Genomic DNA, 24,893 nt, shown 5'->3' with positions numbered 1-24,893 from the left:
TGGAATTAAATTGACTATCCTGCTAAAAAGTCCTCATCTGGCCAAATCATAACTAACATTTCACTTAATCATACATTGATATCAATAAGAGACTTCAGTGAAAATGTGAAAGTTGGGATTCACCCTGTATTGAGTACAACCATCTCCATGTCCTTCCCCACAGGTAATGCAGGTTGCGCTTGCAGAGCACCAGAGTGAGGTGGACTACCTGACGTCTACAGTGGACCAGGTTTTTCAGAAGGCCCCTCCTGAGATCAGTCACAAGTACAGGACAGAGATGGACAGCATCATGACTCGCTGGAGACGCCTGTCCTCGACGCTGGGGGAACAGGCGACCAAGATAACAGAGCTTATGGCTAAATTACTGCAGTTCCAGGTACTGTGGGGGTTGTAGGGGGGTGGGGGTGTGCTGCGAGAGAGAGGGAGAGAGGGAGCGAGAGAGAGGGAGAGAGGGAGCGAGAGAGAGTAGAAAGAGAGCGAAATAGAGGGAGAGTGAGATAGAGAGGGAAAGGAAGAGAGGGCGGGAGAGATAGAGACAGAGATGAAGAGATAGAGACAGAGATGAGGAGATAGAGACAGAGATGAGGAGATAGAGAGAGACAGAGATGAGGAGCTAGAGACAGAGATGAGGAGCTAGAGACAGAGATGAGGAGATAGAGACAGAGATGAGGAGATAGAGACATAGATGAGGAGATAGAGACAGAGATGAGGAGATAGAGACAGAGATGAGGAGCTAGAGACAGAGATGAGGAGCTAGAGACAGAGATGAGGAGATAGAGACAGAGATGAGGAGCTAGAGACAGAGATGAGGAGATAGAGACAGAGATGAGGAGATAGAGACAGAGATGAGGAGCTAGAGACAGAGATGAGGAGATAGAGACAGAGATGAGGAGCTAGAGACAGAGATGAAGAGATAGAGACAGAGATGAAGAGATAGAGACAGAGATGAGGAGATAGAGACAGAGATGAGGAGATAGAGACAGAGATGAAGAGATAGAGACAGAGATGAAGCTTTGTTTTGTATATTATCTACCTCATTTGCTTTGGCAATGTTAACATGTTTCCCATGCCAATAAAGCCCCTTGAATTGAATTGAATTGAAGTGATAGAGACAGAGATGAAGAGATAGAGACAGAGATTTAGAGATAGAGACAGAGATAGAGATGAAGAGATAGAGACAGAGATGTAGAGATAGAGACAGAGATTTAGAGATAGAGACAGAGATAGAGATGAAGAGATAGAGATGAAGAGATAGAGATAGAGACAGAGATGATGAGATAGAGATGTAGAGATAGAGACAGAGATGTAGAGATAGAGACAGAGATGTAGAGATAGAGACAGAGATGAAGAGATAGAGATAGAGATGAAGAGATAGAGACAGAGACGGAGATGAAGAGATAGAGACAGAGATGAAGAGATACAGAGATAGAGATGACAGAGCTGGTTTGATGAAGAATGCAAAAATCTAAGAAAGAAATTGAGAAACCTGTCCAACCAAAAACATAGAGACCCAGAAAACCTGAGTCTACGCCTTCACTATGGTGAATCACTAAAACAATACAGAAATACACTAAAATTGGAAAACACTAAACACACAACAACACAAAGAATTATCTATCCAAAATGGAGATGTTTGGGTAAACCACTTCTCCAATCTTTTTGGCTCTATAACAAAGAATAAAGAGCAAAAACATATACATGATCAAATACAAATCTTAGAATCAACTATTAAAGACAACCAGAACCCACTGGATTCTCCAATTACCTTGAACGAGTTACAGGACAAAATAAAAACCCTCCAACCCAAAAAGGCCTGTGGTGTTGATGGTATCCTTAATGAAGTGATCAAATATACAGACAACAAATTCCAATTGGCTATACTAAAACTCTTTAACATCATCCTTAGCTCTGGCATCTTCCCCAATATTTGGAACCAAGGACTGATCACCCCAATCCACAAAAGTGGAGACAAAATTGACCCCAATAACAACCGTGGAATATGTGTCAATAGTAACCTTGGGAAAATCCTCTGCATTATCATTAACAGCAGACTCGTACATTTCCTCAATGAAAACAATGTACTGAGCAAATGTCAAATGGGCTTTTTACCAAATTACCGTACAACAGACCATGTATTCACCCTGCACACCCTAATTGACAACCAAATAAACCAAAACAAAGGCAAAGTCTTCTCATGCTTTGTTGATTTCAAAAAAGCCTTTGACTCAATTTGGCATGAGGGTCTGCTATACAAATTGATGGAAAGGGGTGTTGGGGGTAAAACATACGACATTATAAAATCCATGTACACAAACAACAAGTGTGCGGTTAAAATGGGCAAAAAACACACACATTTCTTCACACAGGGTCGTGGGGTGAGACAGGGATGCAGCTTAAGCCCCACCCTCTTCAACATATACATCAACGAATTGGCGCGGGCACTAGAAAAGTCTGCAGCACCCGGCCTCACCCTACTAGAATCCGAAGTCAAATGTCTACTGTTTGCTGATGATCTGGTGCTTCTGTCACCAACCAAGGAGGGCCTACAGCAGCACCTAGATCGTCTGCACAGATTCTGTCAGACCTGGGCCCTGACAGTAAATCTCAGTAAGACCAAAATAATGGTGTTCCAAAAAAGGTCCAGTCACCAGGACCACAAATACAAATTCCATCTAGACACTGTTGCCCTAGAGCACACAAAAAACTATACATACCTTGGCCTAAACATCAGGGCCACAGGTAACTCCCACAAAGCTGTGAACGATCTGAGAGACAAGGCAAGAAGGGCATTCTATGCCATCAAAAGGAACATACATTTCAACATACCAATTAGGATCTGGCTAAAAATACTTGAATCAGTCATAGAGCCCATTGCCCTTTACGGTTGTCAGGTCTGGGGTCCGCTCACCAACCAAGACTTCACAAAATGGGACAAACACCAAATTGAGACTCTGCATGCAGAATTCGGCAAAAATATCCTCCGTGTACAACGTAGAACACCAAATAATGCATGCAGAGCAGAATTAGGCCGATACCCACTAATCAAAATCCAGAAAAGAGCTGTTAAATTCTACAACCACCTAAAAGGAAGCGATTCCCAAACCTTCCATAACAAAGCCATCGCCTACAGAGAGATGAACCTGGAGAAGAGTCCCCTAAGCAAGCTGGTCCTGGGGCTCTGTTCACAAACAAAAACAGACCCCACAGAGTCCCAGGACAGCAGCACAATTAGACCCAACCAAATCATGAGAAAACAAAAAGATAATTACTTGACACATTGGAAAGAATTAACAAAAAAACAGAGCAAACTAGAATGCTGTTTGGCCCTAAACAGAGAGTACACAGTGGCAGAATACCTGTCCACTGTGACTGATCCAAACTTAAGGAAAGCTTTGACTATGTACAGACTCAGTGAGCATAGCCTTGCTATTGAGAAAGGCCGCCGTAGGCAGACATGGCTCTCAAGAGAAGACAGGCTATGTGCACACTGCCCACAAAATGAGGTGGAAACTGAGCTGCACTTCCTAACCTCCTGCCCAATGTATGACTATATTATTTTTATTTATTTATTTATTTCACCTTTATTTAACCAGGTAGGCTAGTTGAGAACAAGTTCTCATTTGCAACTGCGACCTGGCCAAGATAAAGCATAGCAGTGTGAACAGACAACACAGAGTTACACATGGAATAAACAATTAACAAGTCAATAACACAGTAGAAAAAAAATGGGCAGTCTATATACAATGTGTGCAAAAGGCATGAGGAGGTAGGCGAATAATACAATTTTGCAGATTAACACTGGGGTGATAAATGATCAGATGGTCATGTACAGGTAGAGATATTGGTGTGCAAAAGAGCAGAAAAGTAAATAATTTTTTTTTTTAAAACAGTATAAAAACAGTATGGGAATGAGGTAGGTGAAAATGGGTGGGCTATTTACCAATAGACTATGTACAGCTGCAGCGATCGGTTAGCTGCTCGGATAGCTGATGTTTGAAGTTGGTGAGGGAGATAAAAGTCTCCAACTTCAGCGATTTTTGCAGTTCGTTCCAGTCACAGGCAGCAGAGTACTGGAACGAAAGGCGGCCAAATGAGGTGTTGGCTTTAGGGATGATCAGTGAGATACACCTGCTGGAGCGTGTGCTACGGATGGGTGTTGCCATCGTGACCAGTGAACTGAGATAAGGCGGAGCTTTACCTAGCATGGACTTGTAGATGACCTGGAGCCAGTGGGTCTGGCGACGAATATGTAGCGAGGGCCAGCCGACTAGAGCATACAAGTCGCAGTGGTGGGTGGTATAAGGTGCTTTGGTGACAAAACGGATGGCACTATGATAGACTGCATCCAGTTTGCTGAGTAGAGTGTTGGAAGCCATTTTGTAGATGACATCGCCGAAATCAAGGATCGGTAGGATAGTCAGTTTTACTAGGGTAAGCTTGGCGGCGTGAGTGAAGGAGGCTTTGTTGCGGAATAGAAAGCCGACTCTTGATTTGATTTTCGATTGGAGATGTTTGATGTGAGTCTGGAAGGAGAGTTTGCAGTCTAGCCAGACACCTAGGTACTTATAGATGTCCACATATTCAAGGTCGGAACCATCCAGGGTGGTGATGCTAGTCGGGCATGCGGGTGCAGGCAGCGATCGGTTGAAAAGCATGCATTTGGTTTTACTCGCATTTAAGAGCAGTTGGAGGCCACGGAAGGAGTGCTGTATGGCATTGAAGCTCGTTTGGAGGTTAGATAGCACAGTGTCCAATGACGGGCCGAAAGTATATAGAATGGTGTCGTCTGCGTAGAGGTGGATCAGGGAATCGCCCGCAGCAAGAGCAACATCATTGATATATACAGAGAAAAGAGTCGGCCCGAGAATTGAACCCTGTGGCACCCCCATAGAGACTGCCAGAGGACCGGACAGCATGCCCTCCGATTTGACACACTGAACTCTGTCTGCAAAGTAATTGGTGAACCAGGCAAGGCAGTCATCCGAGAAACCGAGGCTATTGAGTCTGCCGATAAGAATATGGTGATTGACAGAGTCGAAAGCCTTGGCGAGGTCGATGAAGACGGCTGCACAGTACTGTCTTTTATCGATGGCGGTAATGATATCGTTTAGTACCTTGAGCGTGGCTGAGGTGCACCCGTGACCGGCTCGGAAACCAGATTGCACAGCGGAGAAGGTACGGTGGGATTCGAGATGGTCAGTGACCTGTTTGTTGACTTGGCTTTCGAAGACCTTAGATAGGCAGGGCAGGATGGATATAGGTCTATAGCAGTTTGGGTCCAGGGTGTCTCCCCCTTTGAAGAGGGGGATGACTGCGGCAGCTTTCCAATCCTTGGGGATCTCAGACGATATGAAAGAGAGGTTGAACAGGCTGGTAATAGGGGTTGCGACAATGGCGGCAGATAGTTTCAGAAATAGAGGGTCCAGATTGTCAAGCCCAGCTGATTTGTACGGGTCTAGGTTTTGCAGCTCTTTCAGAACATCTGCTATCTGGATTTGGGTAAAGGAGAACCTGGAGAGGCTTGGGCGAGGAGCTGCGGGGGGGCGGAGCTGTTGGCCGAGGTTGGAGTAGCCAGGCGGAAGGCATGGCCAGCCGTTGAGAAGTGCTTATTGAAGCTTTCGATAATCGTGGATTTATCGGTGGAGACCGTGTTACCTAGCCTCAGTGCAGTGGGCAGCTGGGAGGAGGTGCTCTTGTTCTCCATGGACTTCACAGTGTCCCAGAACTTTTTGGAGTTGGAGCTACAGGATGCAAACTTCTGCCTGAAGAAGCTGGCCTTAGCTTTCCTGACTGACTGCGTGTATTGGTTCCTGACTTCCCTGAACAGTTGCATATCACGGGGCTATTCGATGCTATTGCAGTCCGCCACAGGATGTTTTTGTGCTGGTCGAGGGCAGTCAGGTCTGGAGTGAACCAAGGGCTGTATCTGTTCTTGGTTCTGCATTTTTGAACGGAGCATGCTTATCTAAAATGGTGAGGAAGTTACTTTTAAAGAATGACCAGGCATCCTCAACTGACGGGATGAGGTCAATGTCCTTCCAGGATACCCGGGCCAGGTCGATTAGAAAGGCCTGCTCACAGAAGTGTTTTAGGGAGCGTTTGACAGTGATGAGGGGTGGTCGTTTGACTGCGGCTCCGTGGCGGATACAGGCAATGAGGCAGTGATCGCTGAGATCCTGGTTGAAGACAGCGGAGGTGTATTTGGAGGGCCAGTTGGTCAGGATGACGTCTATGAGGGTGCCCTTGTTTACAGAGTTAGGGTTGTACCTGGTGGGTTCCTTGATGATTTGAGTGAGATTGAGGGCATCTAGCTTACATTGTAGGACTGCCGGGGTGTTAAGCATATCCCAGTTTAGGTCACCTAACAGAACAAACTCTGAAGCTAGATGGGGGCGATCAATTCACAAATGGTGTCCAGGGCACAGCTGGGAGCTGAGGGTGGCCGGTAGCAGGCGGCAACAGTGAGAGACTTATTTCTGGAGAGGGTAATTTTCAAAATTAGTAGTTCGAACTGTTTGGGTATGGACCTGGAAAGTATGACATTACTTTGCAGGCTATCTCTGCAGTAGACTGCAACTCCGCCCCCTTTGGTAGTTCTATCTTGACGGAAGATGTTATAGTTGGGTATGGAAATCTCTGAATTTTTGGTGGCCTTCCTGAGCCAGGATTCAGACACGGCAAGGACATCAGGGTTAGCAGAGTGTGCTAAAGCAGTGAGTAAAACAAACTTAGGGAGGAGGCTTCTGATGTTGACATGCATAAAACCAAGGCTTTTTCGATAGAAGTCAACAAATGAGGGTACCTGGGGACATGCAGGGCCTGGGTTTACCTCCACATCACCCGCGGAACAGAGAAGGAGTAGTATGAGGGTGCGGCTAAAGGCTATCAAAACTGGTCGCCTAGAGCGTTGGGGGCAGAGGATAAGAGGAGCAGGTTTCTGGGCATGGTAGAATATATTCAGGGCATAATGCACAGACAGGGGTATGGTGGGGTGCGGGTACAGCGGAGGTAAGCCCAGGCACTGGGTGATGATGAGACAGGTTGTATCTCTGGACATGCTGGTTGTAATGGGTGAGGTCACCGCATGTGTGGGAGGTGGGACAAAGGAGGTAACAGGGGTATGCAGAGTGGGTCTAGGGGCTCCATTGTGAACTAAAACAATTATAACTAACCTGAACAACAGTATACAAGGCATATTGACATCTGAGAGAGACATACAGCGAGGCATACAGTAATCACAGGTGTTGAATTTGGAAAGCTAGCTAAAAACAGTAGGCGAGGCTAATCCGCTAGCACAACAAACAGCAGGTAAAATGGCGTTGACTAGGCAACGGGGCCGACAGGTAAGACAATCAAGCAGAAAGGAGTACCGTGATTAATGGACAGTCCAGCGTGCGTCAGCTATGTAGCCAAGAGATCAGTGTCCAGGGGGCAGCGGTGGATGGGCAGGGGGGCTGGGCTGGCGAGTGTTATCCAGGTTTTTTAAAAAAACTAACAATGACTAACTAGCTTGTAGCTAGTTAGCTGGTTAGCGTCTGGAGGTTCTTGAGTGTGTCATAAAAATAAAAGTAAAAGTAATAGCGATTCCGTATCACATTGGGTGAGGCAGGTTTCCGGAAGGTATAAACAAATTAAAAATCAAAAAGAGATGAAAGAAAGTAAATGGGGTCAGAGAGTGATTGGGACGCGGTGGTTCAGACGGTTAGCAGGCCTGTGCTAACAAGCTAACAGTTCGTAGGCCCGAGCTAGACAAGGTAGCAGTTAGCGGACCGAGCTTGACAAGCCGTTAGCAGGCCGAATTAGCAAGCAGGGAGATAGCGAGGGCTAGAGAGTTAACCTTTGGGGGACGTCGCGATGGGGGGAGTCTGTTTATTCCTCTTCATGCGGTGAGCTGGAGATACAGCGATTCAGAAAGCTCGCGGGCCTTGGCCAGCAGATGGATCTTTGGCGATGTCGCAGCGGAAAAGCCTGTTGAAACCCCCTCGGACGATTATGTCGGCGGACCAGTCGTGATGGATCGGCGGGGCTCCGTGTCGGCAGTAGAGGGTCAGTAGAGGGTCCAGGCCAATTGGCAAATTAGGTATCTTTGGACCTCTTCGGCTAGTCGGGAGATGGGCTTAGCTCGAGGCTAGCTCCAGGCTAACTGGTGCTTGCTCTGGGACAGAGACGTTAGCCAGGAGTAGCCACTCGGATTGCAGCTAGCTATTTACGATGATCCGGTATAAAGGTTCAGAGCTTGCGGTAGGAATCCGGAGATGTGGTAGAGAAAAAGCAGTCTGATATGCTTTGGGTAGATGTCGCGCTGGTGTCCTAGTTAGCGTTGAAGACCGCTAGCAGTGGCTAGCTAGTAGCTAGTTAGCGGCTAGCTTCTGATGAGGGTTCCGATTCTAAAGTATAGAAAAAGCAGATCCGTACCACATTGGGTGATGCGGGTTGCAGGAGAGTATATTCAGCCTGTAGTTGGAAAGTGAGATTAAAATATGTACGAAATATATACAGAAAAAAACGAGGAAAAACTATATTTACACTATACAGGACGGGACAAGACAAAACACACGTCCGACTGCTACGCCATCTTGGAGAGAATGTTAGAGATACATATTTCCCTCAGATTACACAGATCCACAAAGAATTCGAAAACAAATCCAATTTTGATAAACTCCCATAACTACTGGGGGAAATACCACAGTGTGACATCACAGCAGCAATATTTGTGACCTGTTGCCACGAGAAAAGGGCAACCAGTGAAGAACAAACACCATTGTAAATACAACCCATATTTATGTTTATTTATTTTCCCTTGTGTACCCTTAACCATTTGTACATCGTTGCAACACTGTATATAGACATAATATGACATTTGAAATGTCTTTATTGTTTTGAAACTTCTGTTTGTGTAATGTTTACTGTTAATTTTTATTGTTTATTTCACTTTTGTATATTATCTACCTCACTTGCTTTGGCAATGTTAACACATGTGTCCCATGCCAATAAAGCCCCTTGAATTGAATTGAATTGAATTAGAGATGAAGAGATAGAGACAGAGATAGAGATAAAGAGATAGAGACAGATCTGTGAGTGAGTGTACCATATGTCCCTGTGTAAATGACTGTAAAGAGGACAGTGTCAATGTGGTCTTTGCTGTCAGTGTCTGCATAATGATGTGAAGACACAGAGGAAGTGGATGGGTGACGCTGACATGTTTCTAACTTTGCTTGAGTGTGTGGCTATAAATGACTGTAAGCACATTGTCAGTTCTGTGCTGTCTGTCAACCTATCTGTCTGTGTCTCTCAGAATGACGTGAAGACTCTGAGGAAGTGGATGGCTGATGTTGATGTGTTCCTGAATGAGGAGTGGCCAGCGCTGGGGGACTCAGAGGCCCTGCAGAAACAGCTGGAGCAGTGCACTGTAAGACCTGGCAACCTGTCATTCACCTTCTCTCACCTGGCAACCTGTCATTCACCTTCTCTCCCCTGGCAACCTGTCACATACCTTCTCTCCCCTGGCAACCTGTCATTCACCTTCTCTCCCCTGGCAACCTGTCATTCACCTTCTCTCCCCTGGCAACCTGTCATTCACCTTCTCTCACCTGGCAACCTGTCATTCACCTTCTCTCCCCTGGCAACCTGTCACATACCTTCTCTCCCCTGGCAACCTGTCATTCACCTTCTCTCCCCTGGCAACCTGTCATTCACCTTCTCTCCCCTGGCAACCTGTCATTCACCTTCTCTCCCCTGGCAACCTGTCATTCACCTTCTCTCCCCTGGCAACCTGTCATTCACCTTCTCTCCCCTGGCAACCTGTCATTCACCTTCTCTCCCCTGGCAACCTGTCATTCACCTTCTCTCCCCTGGCAACCTGTCATTCACCTTCTCTCACCTGGCAACCTGTCATTCACCTTCTCTCCCATGGCAACCTGTCATTCACCTTCTCTCCCCTGGCAACCTGTCATTCACCTTCTCTCCCATGGCAACCTGTCATTCACCTTCTCTCCCCTGGCAACCTGTCATTCACCTTCTCTTCCCTGGCAACCTGTCATTCACCTTCTCTCACCTGGCAACCTGTCATTCACCTTCTCTCCCATGGCAACCTGTCATTCACCTTCTCTCCCCTGGCAACCTGTCATTCACCTTCTCTTCCCTGGCAACCTGTCATTCACCTTCTCTCACCTGGCAACCTGTCATTCACCTTCTCTCCCATGGCAACCTGTCATTCACCTTCTCTCCCCTGGCAACCTGTCATTCACCTTCTCTTACCTGGCAACCTGTCATTCACCTTCTCTCCCCTGGCAACCTGTCATTCACCTTCTCTCACCTGGCAACCTGTCATTCACCTTCATTCACCTTCTCTCCCCTTCTCTTCTCCCCTGGCAACCTGTCACATACCTTCTCTCCCCTGGCAACCTGTCATTCACCTTCTCTCCCCTGGCAACCTGTCACATACCTTCTCTCCCCTGGCAACCTGTCATTCACCTTCTCTCCCCTGGCAACCTGTCATTCACCTTCTCTCCCCTGGCAACCTGTCATTCACCTTCTCTCCCCTGGCAACCTGTCATTCACCTTCTCTTCCCTGGCAACCTGTCATTCACCTTCTCTCACCTGGCAACCTGTCATTCACCTTCTCTCCCATGGCAACCTGTCATTCACCTTCTCTCCCCTGGCAACCTGTCATTCACCTTCTCTTACCTGGCAACCTGTCATTCACCTTCTCTCCCCTGGCAACCTGTCATTCACCTTCTCTCACCTGGCAACCTGTCATTCACCTTCTCTCCCCTGGCAACCTGTCATTCACCTTCTCTCCCCTGGCAACCTGTCATTCACCTTCTCTCACCTGGCAACCTGTCATTCACCTTCTCCCACCTGGCAACCTTCTTTCACCTTCTCCCCCCTGGCAACCTGTCATTCACCTTCTCTCACCTGGCAACCTGTCATTCACCTTCTCCCACCTGGCAACCTTCTCTCACCTGGCAACCTGTCATTCACCTTCTCCCACCTGGCAACCTTCTTTCACCTTCTCCCCCCTGGCAACCTGTCATTCACCTTCTCTCACCTGGCAACCTGTCATTCACCTTCTCTGCCCTAGCAACCTGTCATTCACCTTCTCTGCCCTAGCAACCTGTCATTCACCTTCTCTCACCTGACAACCTGTCATTCACCTTCTCTCACCTGGCAACCTGTCATTCACCTTCTCTCTATGCACTAGGGCATACAGCCCAGTAAATTAACACTAGGGCATACAGCCCAGTAAATGAACCCTAGGGCATACAGCCCAGTATATGAACCCTAGGGCATACAGCCCAGTAAATGAACCCTAGGGTATACAGCCCAGTATATGAACCCTAGGGTATACAGCCCAGTATATGAACCCTAGGGCATACAGCCCAGTAAATGAACCCTAGGGTATACAGCCCAGTATATGAACCCTAGGGTATACAGCCCAATAAATGAACCCTAGGGCATACAGCCCAGTAAACGAACCATAGGGTATACAGCCCAGTATATGAACCCTAGGGTATACAGCCCAGTAAATGAACCCTAGGGCATACAGCCCAGTAAACGAACCATAGGGTATACAGCCCAGTAAATGAACCCTAGGGCATACAGCCCAGTAAATGAACCCTAGGGTATACAGCCCAGTAAATGAGCCCTAGGGTATACAGCCCAGTAAACGAACCATAGGGTATACAGCCCAGTATATGAACCCTAGGGTATACAGCCCAGTAAATGAACCCTAGGGCATACAGCCCAGTAAACGAACCATAGGGTATACAGCCCAGTAAATGAACCCTAGGGCATACAGCCCAGTAAATGAACCCTAGGGTATACAGCCCAGTAAATGAGCCCTAGGGTATACAGCCCAGTAAATACAGTACAAGTGAACATCTCTATGTCACACATCCATTTCTATTAGTCATATCCCCTGTTTCTCTGTTGGGATTGGCTAGGCCCTGGTGAATGACATCCACACCATCCAACCCAGTCTGAACGGCATCAATGAGGTGGGCGTGTCTCTGAAGACAGAGGCGGAGCCAGCATTCGCCATCCAACTGCAGAAGGAGCTCGATGAACTGAACGCTATGTGGGAGATAATCTGCAAACAGGTACACACACACACACACACACACACACACACACACACACACACCGTACCCACCCAAGCGTTGATTCCATCCATCCCTGTCCTGACACATCATCTGTTGTTATTGTGTGTGTATTCATGTGTGTGTGTGTGTGTGTCTCCAGGCCTATGCTAAGAAGTCCGCTCTGAAGGGGGGTCTGGACAAGACCATGAGCCTGAGGAAGGAGATGGCTGAGATGCAGGAGTGGATCACTCAGGCTGAGGAGGACTATCTGGAGAGAGACTTCACTTACCAGACCCCTGAGGAGCTACGCAAGGCTGTGGAGGAACTCAAGGTAGGGTGTGTGTTGGGAGGAGGGAGTGTGTGTGTGTGGGGGGGGCAAACTTCCCTATATGGTCAAACTTCCCTATAGCCAACCCTGGGCCCTCATCCAAACCATACTCTGACCCTAATCTAAGCACTGACCTGCCTCCCAACACCCTCCCTCCCTCCCTTTGTTCATCTCCCTCCCTCCCTCCCTCCCTCCCTCCATCCCTTTGTTCACCTCCCTTTGTTCACCTCCCTCCCTCCCTCCCTCCCTCCCTCCCTTTGTTCACCTCCCTCCCTCCCTCCCTTTGTTCATCTCCCTCCCTCCCTCCCTTTGATCATCTCCCTCTCTCCCCCTCATTCTCCCTCTCTTTATCCTCTTTAATTCAAGCTCAATAACTTTTGTTGGCAGTCATGCATTTCTAAAACAAAGAGCAATAAGATAAGCATCTCTTCATCTCTCTCTCTCTCCCTCCTGCCTTTCTTTCTTTCTCTATCTCTGCGCTCTCTGTATCACTTAATCTCTTTTTATCTCTGTTCTCTCAATCCCTCCCTCTCTCTCCCCCTCTCCTACCCTCCCTCTCTCTCCCCCCTCTCATACCCTCTCTCCCCTCTCTCTCCTCTTGTCCCCTCACATTTTTTGTCTCACTTCTCCCTCTCTCCTCCCTCTCTTTAATTTAATTCAACTTAAGAGCTTTATTGACATGGGAAACAAATGTTTACAATGCCAAAGCAAGAGAAATAGATCATAAACAGATGTGAAATAAACAATAAAAATTAACAGTAAACATTGCACTCACAAAGGTCTCTATCTGTCTCTCACTCCCTCCTCCCTCCCCCTCTCTCCTCTTCTCTCTTTCTGTCTCTAACTACCTCCTCCTCTCTCCTCTTCTCTCTTTTTCTCTATCTGTCTCCCTCCCTCCTCCTCTCTCCTCTTCTCTCTTTATGTCTATCTGTCTCCCTCCCTCCTCCTCTCTCCTCTTCTCTCTTTCTCTATCTGTCTCTCACTCCCTCCTCCTCTCTCCTCTTCTCTCTTTATCTCTTTCTGTCTCTCCCTCCCTCCTCCTCTCTCCTCCTCTCTCTTTATCTCTTTCTGTCTCTCCCTCCCTCCTCCTCTCTCCTCTTCTCTCTTCTGTCCCTCCCTCCCTCACTCCCTCCCTCCCTCCTCCTCTCTCCTCCTCTCTCTTTATCTCTTTCTGTCTCTCCCTCCCTCCCTCCTCCTCTCTCCTCTTCTCTCTTCTGTCCCTCCCTCCCTCCTCCCTCCCTCCCTCCCTCCCTCCCTCCCCCCTTTCTTAATCTCCATCTCTCTGTTGTCTGTAGAAGGGTCAAGAGGAGGTCCACTCTAAAGAGCTGAAGGTGAAGCTGCTGACTGACTCTGTGAACAGTTTCATCTCCAAAGCCCCTCCGGCCGCCCACGATGCCCTCAAGGCAGAGCTGGTCGTGCTGACCGCTAACTACCAGAGACTCTGCAGCCGCCTGGACGGCAAGTGTAAAACCCTGGAGGTACGATCCCGGACAGATACCAGACAAATACTGGACAGATACTGGACAGATACCAGACAGATACTGGACAGATACTGGACAGATACCAGACAACTACTGGACAGATACCAGACAAATACTGGACAGATACTGGACAGATACTGGACAGATACCAGACAAATACTGGACACATACCAGACAAAAACTGGACAGATACTGGACAGATACCGGACAAATACTGGACAGATACCAGACAAATCCCGGACAGATACTGGACAGATACTGGACAAATACTGGACAGATACTGGACAGATACTGGACAGATACTGGACAGATACCAGACAAATACTGGACAGATACTGGACAGATACCAGAAAAATACTGGACAGATACCAGACAAAAACTGGACAGATACCGGACAAATACTGGACAGATACCAGACAAATCCCGGACAGATACTGGACAGATACTGGACAGATACTGGACAGATACTGGACAGATACCAGACAAATACTGGACAGATACCAGACAAAAACTGGACAGATACTGGACAGATACCGGACAAATACTGGACAGATACCAGACAAATCCCGGACAGATACTGGACAGATACTGGACAAATACTAGACAGATAGCGGACAAATACTGGACAGATACAGATACTGGACAAATACCGAACAGATACCGGACAGATACTGGACAGATACCAGACAAATCCCGGACAGATACTGGACAGATACTGGACAAATACTGGACAGATAGCGGACAAATACTGGACAGATACAGATACCAGACAAATACTGGACAGATACCAGACAAAAACTGGACAGATACTGGACAGATACCGGACAAATACTGGACAGATACCAGACAAATCCCGGACAGATACTGGACAGATACTGGACAAATACTGGACAGATAGCGGACAAATACTGGACAGATACAGATACTGGACAAATACCGAACAGATACCGGACAGATACTGGACAAATACAGAACAGATACCGGACAAATACTGGACAGATATCTGACAAATACTGGACAGTACAGCACACACACGCAGGCAGGCACACACACACACACACACACACACACACTTCACTCCCTCTTACCCCTCTAATCCTCCCCTTCGTGGAGCTCTCACCTCACAGAATCAATGTTCCTGGTATTACAAACACATAGTACAATCTGTAGACGAAACATAACAGAATATCAACGAGTCTTTGTATCTCTCTTATCTGTTTTCATCTACTTTCACAGGACACATTTCACCCTCTATCACACACACACACACACACACACACACACACACACACACACACACACACAAACCATTTCTCTCTCACACGCTCTCTCCTTTCTGTCTTTCTGTTTGACCCTCTATCACACACACACAAACCATTTCTCGCTCACACTCTCTCTCTCCTTTCTGTCTTTCTGTTTGACCCTCTCTCTCTCTCTGACCCCTGGGCTGTAGGAGGTGTGGGCGTGTTGGTGTGAGCTGCTGTCCTACCTGGAGCAGGAGAACGGCTGGCTGGACCAGCTGGAGCAGAAGCTAGACGAGACAGACAGCATCCCGGGGGGAGCAGAGGAGCTCTGTGAGGCCCTTGATGTGAGCACCTTTGACCACTTACAGACCCTCTCCTAGGGGTTCACCACACTCTCTCTGTCGTTATGTCGTTCCTGGGGGACTCCATTCATCAGCCTTCTGCAGCTATTGACCAATAATGGCAGCAGCTACATGGTCATGGTTCCTGTCAAAACCCGAAAGAGGAACAACTGTTTTCCCCAAGATTTGGCCCAGAGTCAGTCATATCTATCTCTGTATTAGTGATACCAGGTACGGCCCAGAGTCAGTGATATCTATCTCTGTCCTAGTGATACCAGGTACGGCCCAGAGTCAGTGATATCTATCTCTGTCCTAGTGATACCAGGTACGGCCCAGAGTCAGTCATATCTATCTCTGTCCTAGTGATACCAGATACGGCCCAGAGTCAGTGATATCTATCTCTGTCCTAGTGATACCAGGTACGGCCCAGAGTCAGTCATATCTATCTCTGTCCTAGTGATACCAGGTACGGCCCAGAGTCAGTGATATCTATCTCTGTCCTAGTGATACCAGGTACGGCCCAGAGTCAGTGATATCTATCTCTGTCCTAGTGATACCAGGTACGGCCCAGAGTCAGTGATATCTATCTCTGTCTTAGTGATACCCTGGTACGGCCCAGAGTCAGTCATATCTATCTCTGTCCTAGTGATACCAGGTACGGCCCAGCGTCAGTCATATCTATCTCTGTCCTAGTGATACCAGGTACGGCCCAGAGTCAGTGATATCTATCTCTGTCTTAGTGATACCAGGTACGGCCCAGAGTCAGTCATATCTATCTCTGTCCTAGTGATACCAGGTACGGCCCAGAGTCAGTCACATCTATCTCTGTATTAGTGATACCGGGTACGGCCCAGAGTCAGTCATATCTATCTCTGTCCTAGTGATACCAGGTACGGCCCAGAGTCAGTCATATCTATCTCTGTATTAGTGATACCAGGTACGGCCCAGAGTCAGTGATATCTATCTCTGTCTTAGTGATACCAGGTACGGCCCAGAGTCAGTCATATCTATCTCTGTATTAGTCAGTCCAGAGTCAGTCATATCTATATCTGTCTTAGTGATACCAGGTACGGCCCAGAGTCAGTCATATCTATCTCTGTCCTAGTGATACCAGGTACGGCCCAGAGTCAGTGATATATATCTCTGTCCTAGTGATACCAGGTACGGCCCAGAGTCAGTCATATCTATCTCTGTCTTAGTGATACCAGGTACGGCCCAGAGTCAGTCATATCTATCTCTGTCTTAGTGATACTAGGTACGGCCCAGAGTCAGTCATATCTATATCTGTCTTAGTGATACCAGGTACGGCCCAGAGTCAGTCATATCTATCTCTGTCCTAGTGATACCAGGTACGGCCCAGAGTCAGTCATATCTATCTCTGTCCTAGTGATACTAGGTACGGCCCAGAGTCAGTCATATCTATATCTGTCTTAGTGATACCAGGTACGGCCCAGAGTCAGTCATATCTATCTCTGTATTAGTGATACCAGGTACGGCCCAGAGTCAGTCATATCTATCTCTGTATTAGTTATTAGTGATACCAGGTACGGCCCAGAGTCAGTCATATCTATCTCTGTATTAGTTATTAGTAATACCAGGTACGGCCCAGAGTCAGTCATATCTATCTCTGTATTAGTTATTAGTGATACCAGGTACGGCCCAGAGTCAGTCATATCTATCTCTGTATTAGTTATTAGTGATACCAGGTACGGCCCAGAGTCAGTCATATATATATCTGTCTTAGTGATACCAGGTACGGCCCAGAGTCAGTCATATCTATATCTGTCTTAGTGATACCAGGTACGGCCCAGAGTCAGTGATATCTATCTCTGTCCTAGTGATACCAGGTACGGCCCAGAGTCAGTCACATCTATCTCTGTCTTAGTGATACCAGGTACGGCCCAGAGTCAGTCATATCTATATCTGTCCTAGTGATACCAGGTACGGCCCAGAGTCAGTGATATCTATCTCTGTCCTAGTGATACCAGGTACGGCCCAGACAGAGAGAGGTTGAATATACTGGACACTGATTGGCCTAAAATAAAAACTAAAGTGTGTGTGTGTGTGTGTGTGTGTGTGTGTGTGTGTGTGTGTGTGTGTGTGTGTGTGTGTGTGTGTGTGTGTGTGTGTGTGTGTGTGTCCAGGCCCTGGACACATTGCTGCGTCACCCTGAAGATGGGAGGAACCAGATCAGAGAGCTGTCTCAGACCCTGATGGACGGAGGAGTTCTGGATCAACTGATCCAGCATAAACTAGAGGCCTTCAACACACGCTGGGATGAACTCATGCAGAGGGTGAGGTCTTCTCTGTGTTAAACAGACAGAGAGGCTGAGGCCTTCAACACACGCTGGGATGAACTCATGTAGAGGGTGAGGTCTTCTCTGTGTTAAACAGACAGAGAGGCTGAGGCCTTCAACACACGCTGGGATGAACTCATGTAGAGGGTGAGGTCTTCTCTGTGTTAAACAGACAGAGAGGCTGAGGCCTTCAACACACGCTGGGATGAACTCATGTAGAGGGTGAGGTCTTCTCTGTGTTAAACAGACAGAGAGGCTGAGGCCTTCAACACACGCTGGGATGAACTCATGCAGAGGGTGAGGTCTTCTCTGTGTTAAACAGACACACATACAGAGAGGCTGAGGCCTTCAACACACGCTGGGATGAATGAACTCACTTCTCTGTGGAGGCCTTCACACACGCTGGGATGTAGAGGCTGACTCTGTGTTAAACAGACAGAGAGGCTGAGGCCTTCAACACACGCTGGGATGAACTCATGTAGAGGGTGAGGTCTTCTCTGTAAACAGACAGAGGGTGAGGTCTGGGATGAACTCTGTGTTAAACAGACAGAGAGGCTGAGGCCTTCAACACACGCTGGGATGAACTCATGTAGAGGGTGAGGTCTTCTCTGTGTTAAACAGACAGAGAGGCTGAGGCCTTCAACACACGCTGGGATGAACTCATGTAGAGGGTGAGGTCTTCTCTGTGTTAAACAGACAGGCTGAGGCCTTCACACACGCTGGGATGAACTCAGTAGAGGCTGAGGCCTGTGTTAAACAGACACGCTGGGATGAACTCATGTAGAGGGTGAGGTCTTCTCTGTGTTAAACAGACAGAGAGGCTGAGGCCTTCAACACACGCTGGGATGAACTCATGCAGAGGGTGAGGTCTTCTCTGTGTTAAACAGACACACATACAGAGAGGCTGAGGCCTTCAACACACGCTGGGATGAACTCATGTAGAGGGTGAGGTCTTCTCTGTGTTAAACAGACAGAGAGGCTGAGGCCTTCAACACACGCTGGGATGAACTCATGTAGAGGGTGAGGTCTTCTCTGTGTTAAACAGACACACATACAGATGTAGGATCTTAATTCGATCACTCTTTTGTTACTGAGAATTTTCCTGCACAGTAGAAAATACAAGTGTGTAGTGTATTCAAGGTTTAAAAAGGCTTCTGAAGTGTGTAACACTAAAGGTATTAACCCCTACAAAAAAATGACCGTTAATTATTATCCACATAATAGTTCACATTTCCTGTTGCTGCAGGATTATTTTCCTGTTGTAGCAAACGGGCTCAAATGAAGATCCTACATCTGTAAAGAGAGGGTGAGGAGGGAAAGAGATATAGGCCTGGCTGACATCTGAGATAAAGACCTACTTCTCTGTCAGATTCTTACACACTGACATTAGTCATAAGCACTCACAGGAACACGCGCACACACACACACAACACAATAAGGCTATGAAAATCCCTGTATTCATTCTGCAGTCATGTGATCCTCTATGAAATAACTGATTAATGCATAGCTCTTAAGCCTTTCTCCATTGTGCCAGTATCAGTGTCTGTTAGTCTGTCTGTGTAGACTGACGCTTACTGGGGTCATAAAGTTCGGAGAATCCTCTTCATGTATAGTTGTGATCTACAAAGGAGAATCCTCTTCCTGTATAGTTGTGATCTACAAAGGAGAATCCTCTTCCTGTATAGTTGTGATCTACAAAGGAGAATCCTCTTCCTGTATAGTTGTGATCTACAAAGGAGAATCCTCTTCCTGTATAGTTGTGATCTACAAAGGAGAATCCTCTTCCTGTATAGTTGTGATCTATAAAGGAGAATCCTCTTCCTGTATATTTGTGATCTTTAAAGGAGACTCCTCCTCCTGTATATTTGTGATCTATAAAGGAGAAGAGGTAGTGGAACTGTCACATGGCACTTGAGTGTTTGTGAGTATGATGGTGACAGAGAAGGAAAGAAAGACAGACAGAGGGGCAGACAGACCGACAGACGGGCAGACAGACTGGCAGCACGGCAGACCGACAGACAGGCAGGCCGGCAGATAGATAGACAGGCAGACAGACAGACCGAAAGGCAGGCAGACAGACAGGCCAACAGACAGACATGCAGACAGACAGACAGACAGGCAGCCAGACAGTCTTAGAGTCAGATAAAGAGTAGTGTTGGGATCACCTCATCTCCTTAACTGGCTGAATTGTAAAGTGAATTGACCCCAGACCTGAGACAGAGACAGAGAGAGGTAGTAAATATCGCTCTGGAAAAGCATTTGTTTTATTGAAACTCTGTAACTGATTCATATGTCTTGTTCTGCCCTGCACCTTACTGTGCTGCCTTAACTAGGCCCAATAACTACACAATACTTAACTAGGCCCAATAACTACACAATACCTTACTGTGCTGCCTTAACTAGGCCCAATAACTACACAATACCTTACTGTGCTGCCTTAACTAGGCCCAATAACTACACAATACCTTACTGTGCTGCCTTAACTAGGCCCAATAACTACACAATACCTTACTGTGCTGCCTTAACTAGGCCCAATAACTACACAATACCTTACTGTGCTGCCTTAACTAGGCCCAATAACTACACAATACCTTACTGTGCTGCCTTAACTAGGCCCAATAACTACACAATACCTTACTGTGCTGCCTTAACTAGGCCCAATAACTACACAATACCTTACTGTGCTGCCTTAACTAGGCCCAATAACTACACAATACCTTACTGTGCTGCCTTAACTAGGCCCAATAACTACACAATACCTTACTGTGCTGCCTTAACTAGGCCCAATAACTACACAATACCTTACTGTGCTGCCTTAACTAGGCCCAATAACTACACTATACTGTAATACCTTACTGTGCTGCCTTAACTAGGCCCAATAACTACACAATACCTTACTGTGCTGCCTTAACTAGGCCCAATAACTACACAATACCTTACTGTGCTGCCTTAACTAGGCCCAATAACTACACAATACCTTACTGTGCTGCCTTAACTAGGCCCAATAACTACACAATACCTTACTGTGCTGCCTTAACTAGGCCCAATAACTACACTATACTGTAATACCTTACTGTGCTGCCTTAACTAGGCCCAATAACTACACTATACTGTAATACCTTACTGTGCTGCCTTAACTAGGCCCAATAACTACACTATACTGTAATACCTTACTGTGCTGCCTTAACTAGGCCCAATAACTACACTATACTGTAATACCTTACTGTGCTGCCTTAACTAGGCCCAATAACTACACTATACTGTAATACCTTACTGTGCTGCCTTAACTAGGCCCAATAACTACACTATACTGTAATGCCTTACTGTGCTGCCTTAACTAGGCCCAATAACTACACTATACTGTAATACCTTACTGTGCTGCCTTAACTAGGCCCAATAACTACACAATACCTTACTGTGCTGCCTTAACTAGGCCCAATAACTACACAATACCTTACTGTGCTGCCTTAACTAGGCCCAATAACTACACTATACTGTAATACCTTACTGTGCTGCCTTAACTAGGCCCAATAACTACACTATACTGTAATGCCTTACTGTGCTGCCTTAACTAGGCCCAATAACTACACTATAGTGTAATACCTAGGCCCAATAACTACACTATAGTGTAATACTGTGCTGCCTTAACTAGGCCCAATAACTACACAATACCTTACTGTGCTGCCTTAACTAGGCCCAATAACTACACAATACCTTACTGTGCTGCCTTAACTAGGCCCAATAACTACACTATAGTGTAATACCTTACTGTGTGGCCTTAACTAGGCCCAATAACTACACTATAGTGTAATACCTTACTGTGTGGCCTTAACTAGGCCCAATAACTACACTATAGTGTAATACCTTACTGTGCTGCCTTAACTAGGCCCAATAACTACACAATACCTTACTGTGCTGCCTTAACTAGGCCCAATAACTACACTATACTGTAATGCCTTACTGTGCTGCCTTAACTAGGCCCAATAACTACACTATACTGTAATACCTTACTGTGCTGCCTTAACTAGGCCCAATAACTACACTATACTGTAATGCCTTACTGTGCTGCCTTAACTAGGCCCAATAACTACACTATAGTGTAATACCTTACTGTGCTGCCTTAACTAGGCCCAATAACTACACTATACTGCAATACCTTACTGTGCTGCCTTAACTAGGCCCAATAACTAGACTATACTGTAATGCCTTACTGTGCTGCCTTAACTAGGCCCAATAACTACACTATAGTGTAATACCTTACTGTGCTGCCTTAACTAGGCCCAATAACTACACTATACTGTAATACCTTACTGTGCTGCCTTAACTAGGCCCAATAACTACACTATAGTGTAATACCTTACTGTGCTGCCTTAACTAGGCCCAATAACTACACTATAGTGTAATACCTTACTGTGCTGCCTTAACTAGGCCCAATAACTACACTATAATGTAATACCTTACTGTGCTGCCTTAACTAGGCCCAATAACTACACTATACTGTAATACTTTACTGTGCTGCCTTAACTAGGCCCAATAACTACACTATACTGTACTACCTTACTGTGTGGCCTTAACTAGGCCCAATAACTACACTATACTGTAATGCCTTACTGTGCTGCCTTAACTAGGCCCAATAACTACACTATACTGTAATACCTTACTGTGTGGCCTTAACTAGGCCCAATAACTACACTATACTGTAATACCTTACTGTGTGGCCTTAACTAGGCCCAATAACTACACAATCCCTTACTGTGCTGCCTTAACTAGGCCCAATAACTACACTATACTGTAATGCCTTACTGTGCTGCCTTAACTAGGCCCAATAACTACACTATACTGTAATACCTTACTGTGCTGCCTTAACTAGGCCCAATAACTACACTATACTGTAATGCCTTACTGTGCTGCCTTAACTAGGCCCAATAACTACACTATACTGTAATACCTTATTGTGCTGCCTTAACTAGGCCCAATAACTACACTATACTGTAATACCTTACTGTGCTGCCTTAACTAGGCCCGATAACTACACTATACTGTAATACCTTACTGTGTGGCCTTAACTAGGCCCAATAACTACACAATACCTTACTGTGCTGCTTTAACTAGGCCCAATAACTACACTATACTGTAATACCTTACTGTGCTGCCTTAACTAGGCCCAATAACTACACTATACTGTAATTCCTTACTGTGCTGCCTTAACTAGGCCCAATAACTACACTATACTGTAATGCCTTACTGTGCTGCCTTAACTAGGCCCAATAACTACACAATGCCTTACTGTGCTACCTTAACTAGGCCCAATAACTACACAATACCTTACTGTGCTGCCTTAACTAGGCCCAATAACTACACTATACTGTAATGCCTTACTGTGCTGCCTTAACTAGGCCCAATAACTACACTATACTGTAATGCCTTACTGTGTGGCCTTAACTAGGCCCAATAACTACACTATACTGTAATACCTTACTGTGCTGCCTTAACTAGGCCCAATAACTACACTATACTGTAATACCTTACTGTGCTACCTTAACTAGGCCCAATAACTACACTATACTGTAATACCTTACTGTGCTGCCTTAACTAGGCCCAATAACTACACTATACTGTAATACCTTACTGTGCTGCCTTAACTAGGCCCAATAACTACACTATACTGTAATTCCTTACTGTGCTGCCTTAACTAGGCCCATTAACTACACTATACTGTAATGCCTTACTGTGCTGCCTTAACTAGGCCCAATAACTACACAATTCCTTACTGTGCTACCTTAACTAGGCCCAATAACTACACAATACCTTACTGTGCTGCCTTAACTAGGCCCAATAACTACACTATACTGTAATACCTTACTGTGTGGCCTTAACTAGGCCCAATAACTACACTATACTGTAATACCTTACTGTGCTGCCTTAACTAGGCCCAATAACTACACTATACTGTAATACCTTACTGTGCTACCTTAACTAGGCCCAATAACTACACTATACTGTAATGCCTTACTAGGTAGTAGTTTATTAGTGGTGGTTGGTAGTAGTTTATTAGTGGTGGTAGGTAGTAGTTTATTAGTGGTGGTAGGTAGTAGTTTATTAGTGATGGTGGGTAGTAGTTTATTAGTGGTGGTAGGTAGTAGTTTATTAGTGATGGTAGGTAGTAGTTTATTTGTGGTGGTAGGTAGTAGTTTATTAGTGATGGTATGTAGTAGTTTATTAGTGGTGGTAGGTAGTAGTTTATTAGTGGTGGTAGGTAGTAGTTTATTAGTGATGGTAGGTAGTAGTTTATTAGTGGTGGTAGGTAGTAGTTTATTAGTGGTGGTAGGTAGTAGTTTATTAGTACTGGTAGATAGTAGTTTATTAGTGGTGGTAGGTAGTAGTTTATTAGTGGTGGTAAGTAGTAGTTTATTAGTGGTGGTAGGTAGTAGTTTATTAGTGATGGTAGGTAGTAGTTTATTAGTGATGGTAAGTAGTAGTTTATTAGTGGTGGTAGGTAGTAGTTTATTAGTGATGGTAGGTAGTAGTTTATTAGTGGTGGTAAGTAGAGTTTATTAGTGGTGGTAGGTAGTAGTTTATTAGTGATGGTATGTAGTAGCTTATTAGTGGTGGTAGGTAGTAGTTGATTAGTGGTGGTAGTTTATTAGTGGTAGTAGGTAGTAGTTTATTAGTGAATGTAGGTAGTAGTTTATTAGTGGTGGTAGGTAGTAGTTTATTAGTTAATGTAGGTAGTAGTTTATTAGTGATGGTAGGTAGTAGTTTATTAGTGGTGGTAAGTAGTAGTTTATTAGTGGTGGTAGGTAGTAGTTTATTAGTGGTGGTAGGTAGTAGTTTATTAGTGGTGGTAAGTAGTAGTTTATTAGTGGTGGTAAGTAGTAGTTTATTAGTGGTGGTAAGTAGTAGTTTATTAGTGGTAGTAGGTAGTAGTTTATTAGTGGTGTTAGGTGGTAGTTTATTAGTGGTGGTAGGTAGTAGTTTATTAGTGGTGGTAGGTAGTAGTTTATTAGTGGTGGTAGGTAGTAGTTTATTAGTGATGGTATGTAGTAGTTTATTAGTGATGGTAGGTTAGTGGTGGTAGGTAGTAGTTTATTAGTGATGGTTGATAGGTAGTGTTAGTAG

At 45.8% G+C, this 24,893-nt stretch overlaps 1 protein-coding gene across 1 annotated transcript in view; it reads left to right on the top strand.

The window, feature by feature from the left end:
• Window positions 1–24,893, top strand: part of LOC115117475 (dystrophin-like) — a 214,835-nt gene that overhangs the window by 7,414 nt on the left and 182,528 nt on the right. Inside the window, 7 exon segments of the mRNA XM_065022730.1 lie at window positions 164–376; window positions 9,296–9,409; window positions 11,946–12,101; window positions 12,244–12,414; window positions 13,707–13,889; window positions 15,346–15,480; window positions 17,622–17,771. Coding sequence (XP_064878802.1) covers window positions 164–376; window positions 9,296–9,409; window positions 11,946–12,101; window positions 12,244–12,414; window positions 13,707–13,889; window positions 15,346–15,480; window positions 17,622–17,771 — 1,122 coding nt within the window.

Source organism: Oncorhynchus nerka, linkage group LG2 (genome assembly GCF_034236695.1).
Source record: "Oncorhynchus nerka isolate Pitt River linkage group LG2, Oner_Uvic_2.0, whole genome shotgun sequence".
Taxonomy (NCBI): Eukaryota; Metazoa; Chordata; class Actinopteri; order Salmoniformes; family Salmonidae; genus Oncorhynchus; species Oncorhynchus nerka.
Note: the sequence above shows the minus strand (reverse complement) of the source record. Positions and strands in the feature narration are given on the sequence as shown.